The 9,305-nt window shown below is 40.4% G+C and overlaps 2 protein-coding genes across 5 annotated transcripts; one reads left to right on the top strand and one right to left on the bottom strand.

The window, feature by feature from the left end:
* Window positions 1–280: 280 nt before the first annotated feature.
* Window positions 281–3,045, bottom strand: LOC111599333 (protein sly1 homolog). Of its 4 annotated transcripts, none has more exons than XM_023314957.2 (6): window positions 2,908–2,961; window positions 2,585–2,835; window positions 2,359–2,518; window positions 1,559–2,253; window positions 796–1,505; window positions 281–721 (listed from the first exon to the last, which is right to left on the bottom strand). In XM_023314957.2, the coding sequence occupies exons 2-6, from the start codon at window positions 2,610–2,612 to the stop codon at window positions 392–394; spliced, it is 1,923 nt and encodes a 640-aa protein (XP_023170725.1). In that variant the 5' UTR covers window positions 2,613–2,835; window positions 2,908–2,961; the 3' UTR covers window positions 281–391. The 4 variants fall into 4 exon arrangements, with proteins under 4 accessions (XP_023170725.1, XP_023170726.1, XP_023170722.2 ...); XM_023314958.2 differs by having other exon boundaries at window positions 1,565–2,253; XM_023314954.2 differs by lacking the exon at window positions 2,585–2,835 and having other exon boundaries at window positions 2,908–3,045.
* Window positions 3,046–3,092: 47 nt separating this feature from the next.
* On the top strand, window positions 3,093–7,801 carry LOC111599334 (out at first protein). The gene is given in 4 exon segments (XM_023314959.2): window positions 3,093–3,449; window positions 5,552–5,665; window positions 5,747–6,065; window positions 6,747–7,801. Coding segments are annotated over 4 exon segments (1,314 nt in total). The 5' UTR covers window positions 3,093–3,209; the 3' UTR covers window positions 7,388–7,801.
* The last annotated feature ends 1,504 nt before the right edge of the window (window positions 7,802–9,305 follow it).

Below are 9,305 nucleotides of genomic sequence, written 5' to 3'. Positions count from 1 at the left end.
GCTTCTGCTTGATGAAATCCACCAGATTCTGATACTCAATGTAATTGCCGCCGCCAACCATAAAGACAACTGCATCCTGGAATGGTGCGCGATTCTTGGGCAGCACATCGCCGCCCTTCAACAGCTTCGGATCCAAATAGAGATAGTCATCTGTCTCAGCATTGCTGCGACACTCCATCACCTGTTCCGTGATCTTGGTAACAGGTAAGTTCTGCAAAGAAAGTATAGAATGCAATGTGAGTTTTTGTTTTTTTGTTTTTTGCCTTGCATTTCATTTATTTTTGGATATGCTTAAAATATATATATATAAGAAAAAGCCACACACAGACACACACGCACACAGATAGTAGTTGTCTTCCTCTCAGCAGCAGTGAAAGCTAAGCAGTCGCTCCTAACTCGTTGCAGGTGTCTGTATTTCATTGCCCAGCGCCGAGAGCTCCTTGAGGAACTGCCTCGCATTGGTCAGCGTGGAAGCGCCATAGATGATGCGTCTATGCACATTGGACGTTTGCTTCTGCTTGATGAAATCCACCAGATTCTGATACTCAATGTAATTGCCGCCGCCAACCATAAAGACAACTGCATCCTGGAATGGTGCGCGATTCTTGGGCAGCACATCGCCGCCCTTCAACAGCTTCGGATCCAAATAGAGATAGTCATCTGTCTCAGCATTGCTGCGACACTCCATCACCTGTTCCGTGATCTTGGTAACAGGTAAGTTCTGCAAAGAAAGTATAGAATGCAATGTGAGCTTCATAATTCTTTAGGTCTCATCTCTCAAATATATATATTTACATGCCGCTTGACCACCAGGTTCTTAACACCCTCCATGACAAAGGAGCTGCCCTGTGATACGAGCTTGGTGAACATGGAAACAGTGCGTGTGCCTCCTCCCTCGTATTGAGTGACCTGGCTAATGCTAGGCGACCGATTCATTATCGACTTCCAGCGCTGAACGTACGCCAAGGCAGTTAAATCACAGCCAGCTGCTTGGAGTGCTTCGCGTAAACGTTCCAACTCCGACTCCGGCAGCTGTTGTCCGCATATGTAATAGATGATATACAATCGCAGCTTATCCTCCGGTTGGCCGAACTCCGCGTCGCGCAACAGCTCAAGCAGCGGCTTGTCGAGCGTTTGCTTCGACATGATTTTCTCCTCTATTTCAAAATAGGAGTCCAAACGACGCGCTTTGATGTAATTCAATATAGCTGTTGCGATCTTTGTGTGCATATCGATCAGACGCTTTTTCTCCATTAGCTGTGGCAGCGAATTGACGGCGCTTGTTAGTAAAGCAGTTGTATCATTGACCAGCGAGAAGGCTATCTCCGACTCTCCTTCAATGCCCATTGAGGTCTTGAGACGTTTGATTTCCTCCTCTGAGTTGCGATAGGATTCCAACTCCTCCTGTATGGCCTCTGCAACAGTAGGAAACGGGCTGCCCTTGTGCGTGACCCAAAAGCGATCATTGCGATCCAAGTCGCAGGCTTTGGGCTTCTTGCGAGCGCCTAAAAGAAATGAAGATTCAATAAAGAAGTCTAGGCATTACTTGACTACTTGCCCGCACTGGCAGCTGTGGCCTCATCCTCCACATAGACCAAGTTCAAGCCTAGATCAAGCACATCATGCACCAGTGCCTGGTAGGACCAGGTGTGATGCAAGGGCGTGGCTAGATCCATATTCCTGTCGAGCAGCAGCAGCACAGGACGTTGAAAGCTGAACACTCCGCCGCCAGCCTGTGTGGCATCCATGTGAAAGAGGTTGGCGCGTGCATCCCAAAGATTCTCGCGTAGCTTCTTCTCCAGCTTGCGAGCGACCATTTCTGCAGCGCTGTTCCTCGGGCATCGAATGATCGGCACATTGCCCAGCGTGACGAATAGCGCGAAGAGCGAGTCCACAATTGAATCCATCAACGCCTCCATCTCCTCATCGCGCGTATTGGCACGGTTGATAGCATAGTAGGAGAGCTGATCGCTCTGCTGATGCTTCAGTATGAAAAAATCATCCTCCAGGCTGATGAAGTTTACATACTGATCGTAGACTCGATGAATGTTGGCCACGCAGCCGGCGTGTAGGGCAGCTGCAGCTAGATTCTCGATTTTGCTGCGTGTGATGGGAGCTAGGAAATTTAGATGATAAATGTCGTAGAGGCCATTGGAGAAGTCCTGCTGTATCCGATCGAGATTCTCGTCCGTGGGCAGGCAAAAGTACACGGCAGGCACATCAGGTATAGAGTCACGATCCGAGTGAAGTTGTCTAGATATGTAACACGTCATTAGGTTTGTACTACATCGAACCCAGGATCCCTGACCCCTGACCCGTGACCCATGACCCATGACCCATTTCATGCCGCTTACTCACACATGCAAAGTCACACCCAGTTCTCGGAGCTCCTTTATGGATATAATTGGAGATATTATGTCCTGGCCAACGCGATCGTAGATGAGTATCTTCCACACGGGCTCCGCGGCCAAAGCTTTCGGCTGCTGCGAATTTAAATTAAGCATTTGCTTAATTGCATCTGTAAAACGAAGGCAGAAAAGTGAAAACGAGCGCTTTTAGTCTGTCTGCAGCTCAAATTGCGTACTTATTTGCCGCTCTCGTAGGGTCAACATGTTGTTTGTGTTTAAAAAGCCAAAGTCCCACGTACAAGATACAATTTAATTAAGTAAATTCTGTTAAAATAACATAATTTACAAAATACAACACGTCACAAGCGTTTAAAACGCGTTTTTGGACTAATTTAGTGCATTACAATGAAAACAGCTGTTCGGTGAGAAATTGTGGCGGTCGCTCGATAAGTAGTAAAGACAACGCTTTATGCTCTATTTGAAACAGCTGAGGCGGACAATTATATATAAACGCAAAGAGCAGTGTTTAGTTATAGCATTATAGCTGAAATTTACTTACAATATTTGAAAGTCAATAAAATTCCATTTATGTAGAGCATATTTTGAAACATTTACGCTCTCACTATGTTAAAGCGCCGATTTTAACAGAACTGCTAACTAGTTCGCTCACATTCGGAACTACTCTCATCTTATGTTATAGTCGGCTGAGCTGTTGTTATTTTGCGTCGAACTTTCGAAGTGAGCGGACGTGTGTCGCCGGCGTCAGAAGAAAATCGTCGCGTATTTTGCTCCAACGCAAACAAAAATCAAAGTGAATCGAGTGTGTGTGGGTGTGTGTTTTAGTGTTTTGTGTTTGTCGAAATGATTTTAGTGTCGAAAAAGCCACGAATTCGGCAAGTGAAACCTTCGAAATGGCATACGGTGCATCGAAACGTGCTCAACACTTGCCGCCTAACGGGCCGCCGACGCTGCGGCAGACGTTCAGTCAGTTGTTATCATTTCTTCAGGCACAGTCGCGGGTTCCTTTGGTTCATACTCTGCAATTTGTTGCTCACACCAAATAACAGTGACGCCCAACTGCTGATTAATGTGCAGAATCAGGTAAGACACGCTCTTGAATTTCTCAATTGTTATCTCTATTAATTTGTTTAAATGCAATGTGAATGTCAAAAATGGCGCTGACTGCGCTGCTGGCGTTGCTGCTGTTTTTCGAACATTCAATTTCGAAATTGAGCACGTCAAAACAAGAGAACGACAGATGGACAGAGAGAGAGAGAGAGAGAGCACGCTGGCAAACATTTGTTGTTATTAATCAGCTGCGAGTTGTGAGCGCTTTGGTTTTTTTATGAACTAATTAAAACTGTTAATTGATTACATTCGATGCTCGTCCCACCCATTTGTTCAATACGCCCAACTGTCCTTGAACTTATTTTCTCTCCTCGTTTTGCCGTAGCAGTCATTAGTGCAAGTCACTTTGACAGTTTTCACTTTTAATTTTCGTTTATTTTCATGCCATTTCTGTTTGCACGTGGCTTACATGGCATCATAATATTGACATTTGCTTTAGCTTTTCTATAAATTTTATATTACCTTTGCCAAAAACTCGCGTTCAACAAAGACTGTGCATGTGTGTGTGTGTATGAAAGAGAACGCGCTCTTGTGCCTTCTTTTTTGTTTATATGTGACATCCTTTAACATTGCTGGCTGCTGCTGTGTTTTTGTTGTTGCTGTCCCTGGCCCCAAAATGTCCGACTCTGTCGACGTCTCTGCTGACGTCGCTGTTACTGCTACTGCTCTCAGCTTGAGCTTTGTTTACATTCGCTTTGTTCAAACTCACAAAGGCAATGCATACACAAACAGACCACATTACATACACACACAAGCATGCTCACAATCTCTCACTCATGTGTATGCACGTGCAGACCCAGCTGAACTTTTCGGCATTCGCAATTTGAATGTTATTTGCATTATTTTCGTAGTAAAAATGTCAGACATAGCTGCAAGCTAAGATAGTATCTCTTTATAAATATATAGCTTATAAATAAATGGATATTATTTAATGCAAAACAAAGATATACCAATTATATATTTTAATGTTTATAAAATTTTGAACTGAAAACGCTTTAATTGCGCAATTAGTAATATAATTCGCAACTAAACTGTCTTCAGCAATTAATTTTTAATACTTTGAGCAAAACAGTGATTTTTAAAGCACTTTGTAGAAGTAAAGAAATGTAATATAATTTTGAATATTTTGTCATTGTCATATTAGTGAGATATTATTAAAAAAAAAATTTATTCAAATGAAAATGAAGAAATTATTAAATGAATATTTTAGCCATACAAAATATTTTAAATATTACATAAATGATTAGATATATAATATTATATATTTAAAAATAAATAAATAATAAATATAATTTATAATATTACATATTTAAAAATATTATATAAACTAAAAATAATAAAATACTTTCTCTATTAAAATTTTTTTGGGATTCATTCCTAGAGTTTAAACAAATATAAAATTAGATTTTGTTAGAAATGTACTAAATTTAGAAAAATTTATTTATACGTTTTTGACTACTAGGAACTTTTTTAAATATATTTTTAATTAAATTTTAATATTCTTTTATAAAAATGTGATTTCCATGTTTTTCTGTTTCTTTTTTTCTGATTTGTCTATTTTTAGCAAATGTCAATCAACTTTTTCCATTTGTATAAAAGTTTAGTTGGGGTGCGCGACGCTAAGGACAATTCGTTCATGTATGATTGTAGTTGTAGTAGGACTTGTAGTAGTTGTTGCTGTAGTTGTAGTAGTTGTTGTTGTTTATTCTAGTTGTCATGTTGTTGAACTACATTTGGTGACGAGCGGCCGCCTCTAGAGTCGCATTCACAACAATTCCTCATCTCGTTTTGCATTTTCACTATATTTTCTGCTCAACTCTCTTGACTCTAATTTGGTTCAGGGACGAGTCGCGCCTTAGATGCTGTTGGCGCTGCTGCTGTTGCTACTTTAGCTTGTAGTTAATTTGTTTTCTGGTAGCAGCGTCTTAGATTTCCCCCTTTTCTCTTTCTCTCTCTCTCTCTCTCTCGCTGCCTCGCGCTATTAATATTCTAGTTTCGTGTCCAGAGTCCAGTTAACATTGCCAACGCACTTGTTGCATCTCTTACTGAGTCTTCTTTGCCTTTTCTCACTGCAGGGCGGTGAAGTGATACAGGAGAGCATTACGTCCAATATTGGCGAGGATTTGATTACCCTGGAGTTTCAGAAGACAGACGGCACTCTCATCACGCAGCTCATCGACTTTCGTAATGTAAGTAGCAGAAGTAAAAGAGAAAATGGAAATGGAAATGGACAACAAAATGACAACAACAACGAAATTCCCTATTTGCAGGAGGTTCAAATCCTCAAGGCTTTGGTGCTGGGCGAGGAGGAGCGCGGTCAGAGCCAGTATCAGGTGATGTGCTTTGCCACCAAATTCAACAAAGGCGACTTCATCTCCTCAGATGCCATGGCCAAGCTGCGTCAGAAAAATCCACACACAATACGCACGCCCGAGGAGGACAAAGGTCGCGAGACCTACACGATGAGCAGTTGGGTCCAGCTGAATCGCTCGCTGCCCATCACACGGCACCTGCAAACGCTGTGCGCCGAGGCCACCGATGCCACCTATGTGCGAGATGTGGACCTGAAAGCGTGGGCGGAACTGCCAGGTGAGTGCAAGTCGAGATAATTATTATTTGATTAGCAGAAATACGAAAAGCAAAGCAAATCTTTCGCTCCTGCACATTTTCAATTAGTTTTTGATTAACTCTGCACAAGTGAAACACAGCGTTTGGGAGTACAGTGTACAGTGGGATATATGTAACTGGTTTTTGAAACAGAAATCAACTTCCCTTTACTTCGGGTTAATTATGAAATTCAAACTGTAGCTGCTTGATAGAAAGGAATCTTTATTATGAGACTACTGTACATAGGTAACCTAAAGTTCGCGCTGCTCTTGTAACGAGTTGCTTCAAATCTCATAAAAATGTTGCTATGTAACAGAAGAAAACGTGGCACAGCCCGTAAAATATAAAGATTCTTGATCAGGATGACGAGCTGAGTCGTTCTAATGTGTCCGACTCGAAATTTACAAAATATACTCCCGTAAAGCAGTACGTGTTTATCATTTGCTTTCGATAACTCATCACATTTCCTTATTTTAGATAATTGACCATAAAAGCTAGAGATTTCAAATTTACTGTGCAGCAGCTATGCGCAGAGTGCCCGGTATCTACTAGTCGGGCACGGCCGACTAGAGCAACCTTTTTTTAACTTGATTTTGCCTTTAACCAGGTTTTCGTTTTGCTTATTTTGTGTTTAAAATTTTTGGTTTTTCGACTCGTCGTTAGGCTCCTCGATTTCGAGCCTGGAGGCAGCAACCGAAAAATTCCCGGACGCCCTCTCCACGCGCTGCAACGAGGTGAGCAGCCTGTGGGCGCCCTGCCTCTGTACGCTGGAGACCTGCATCGGCTGGTATCCGTGCGGGCTGAAGTACTGCAAGGGCAAGAGTCTGGGCAGCGACACATCCGGCGCCCAGGCGCAACAGCAGCAGCAGCAAACGAATTATCGTTGCGGCATCAAGACCTGCCGCAAGTGCACACAGTTCACCTATTATGTGCGACAGAAACAGCAGTGCCTGTGGGATGAATGACGACGCGGCGAGCTGCAGATGCAGATGCAGATGCGCTGCGCCAAGCAGGCTGCGACAACGGCAGCGGCATGCGATGCGGCGGCAACAGAAACAACAGCAAAGACAATAACAACAACAAGAGCTAAAGCAACAGCTACAGCAACAGCAACAGCAACAACGAGCAGAGTGACAACGACCAACAAATTACGCCAACTGCTTTTGTTGGTGCAGCAGCAGATGCCTTTTGCACTGTGGAGCTTTCCGGTCCATCACATTTCCCATCATCCACATACACATGGGCATCAACAGGAGCCGCTGTCATCTCATCATCCATCCACAATGGCCGCCACCGTGGCGTGATAATGCGCCAGCAACTCGGAGACGGATATCCATTAAACACAAATTCCCCAACTTCCCAAGAAACTCATCCCATTTGACACTTAGCACTCCTCTGTTGTTTTCTACTCATGTATGGACTGTATATATGTAACTATATGATTAGAAATATTGCCAAGCTACACTTACGCTTAACGCCGCGCTTAGGTTAGACAAGAAACATTTATAATGATACGCAGGACAAAACTTTGGCTGAGCTACAAGAGACACAAAAAAAGAAAACAAAATAATAAGCATCATTTCATTCTCTTATTGGCAAATTTCCATTGAAATTTTTTATTCAATCTCTGCGCTCGATTATTATGTTTATATATTTTATATTATAATTTATTTAAGCTAATCTTTTCTTAGACATTTCCCAAAACAAATTCTTGGCCTCAATTCATATTTTTTTCATTTATGCCTGAAATTTCGATACTCTTTAAAAATAGGTATATTATTGATATATATCTAGCTGACATCGAATTCCCATACCTTCTTTAAGCTCATGTTTAATAATTGTTACTTTTTCTTCATTTATTCAATTTCATTTATTCAACTTAACATTGAACTTGTCTTTCATATATTTCAGAATCAATCAAAGTATTTTGAAAATATATTTTAAACAAGTCTCCTATTGCTGCCAACGCACACTTTTCAGCAAAAATAAGTTTCGAAGAAGTGAAAAATGTAAAGCTTGTTAAACTATTCGACTGCCCAGGAAAAGTTTCATTTTATTAAAAAATATTGTTAAAAACTTTGATTCCATATTTTTCGCTGGCTGCTCGAACTACTGCGAGCTCAAACTTTCATTCTAAAAATGTTTGTAATTTCTCTCTTCTTGCTCTGACTTATGCTCAACTTGGTTTTTTAATCAAAATTTTTATACATATTTCCAAACATTTTAGTTATAAATGTCTTAAGTAAGATTTATATTTGCTCTTCAATTTTATATCAATTAGCTCAATTCAAGTTTTTATTCTTTTTTCACTTTTTATATAGTTTCTAACATTTTGCTTTTAACATTTCAGAACTTGAATGTTTAACATAAGTAATTGGCTGTTATTAACATTTATACTTTAACATTCACAAAAGTTCCCAGTGTTGTTATTAACATTTTCATAGCAAATTTCACATATTGTTAACATTTCTCTAAGTTTTTATTCCAGTTAACAGAAAAACAAATTGCCTTTGTTATCTATTTAACTGCATTTATACATTTATCATTCAAGACTTTTACTTCTACCTCATTTGTATTATATCATACCGAGTGTATATAGCTGATCTTAAGTCTTTAACCACTTCTTCTCTCACTCTCATTTTAGCTCTGTCTCTGCTTTGTTGGCCTTTATGCTTTATCGTGCGTACACACCTGCCTTTTTCCGCTGTTTACCTTTGCGGTCTGTGTTAAATAATGGCTCATTAAGTTTATTTACGCAGTTCGACAAATTTTCATTGTCCTTTTCGTCCACTTTCCTACCCGATCGCTCTCTCTCGTTGCCACTCATTTGTCATAATTAATGTGTACATAATACAAATGGTTTGTCGCTTCATTAAATTTTCGCTTTACGCATTTTCCAACTCAATCATATTATGATTTTCCCCTCTTCCATGGAAAGAACACGCAGCTCAAGAAATAAATTTAGAGTTATATAAAAATAAAAAAAGATAAAATTAAATGTGGCCTTAGCATATTTTATGAGCGCAAAACAAAGTTTGCAAAATTCCAGGATTTGAGACACACAAACACACTCACACACACACACACTCACACACACTCACACATACATATACATACGAGTTGTACTGTCTGAATTGTGCTCATAATAGAAAATAAACTTTTACTTGCTATATAAGTTTAGTGTATAACTGTTCTATATACTATATGTACTATATATATATT

Source organism: Drosophila hydei, unplaced genomic scaffold, assembly GCF_003285905.1.
Source record: "Drosophila hydei strain 15085-1641.00,03,60 unplaced genomic scaffold, DhydRS2 tig00000172-arrow-pilon, whole genome shotgun sequence".
Lineage (NCBI taxonomy): Eukaryota > Metazoa > Arthropoda > Insecta > Diptera > Drosophilidae > Drosophila > Drosophila hydei.
The sequence above is the reverse complement of the archived record's forward strand: the minus strand, read 5'-3'. Positions and strand labels throughout refer to the sequence as shown.

What these genes read in the sequence shown, in the direction of transcription:
- LOC111599333 (XM_023314954.2), bottom strand. Translation starts at nt 2,959, where the DNA reads ATGTTTCAAAATATGCTCTACATAAATGGAATTTTATTGACTTTCAAA. An exon ending in CTGGGTGTGACTTTGCATGT is followed by an intron (nt 2,254 to 2,358) that starts GTGAGTAAGCGG and finishes TTACATATCTAG; the next exon opens with ACAACTTCACTCGGATCGTG. An exon ending in ACCTGGTGGTCAAGCGGCAT is followed by an intron (nt 722 to 795) that starts GTAAATATATAT and finishes CTTTCTTTGCAG; the next exon opens with AACTTACCTGTTACCAAGAT.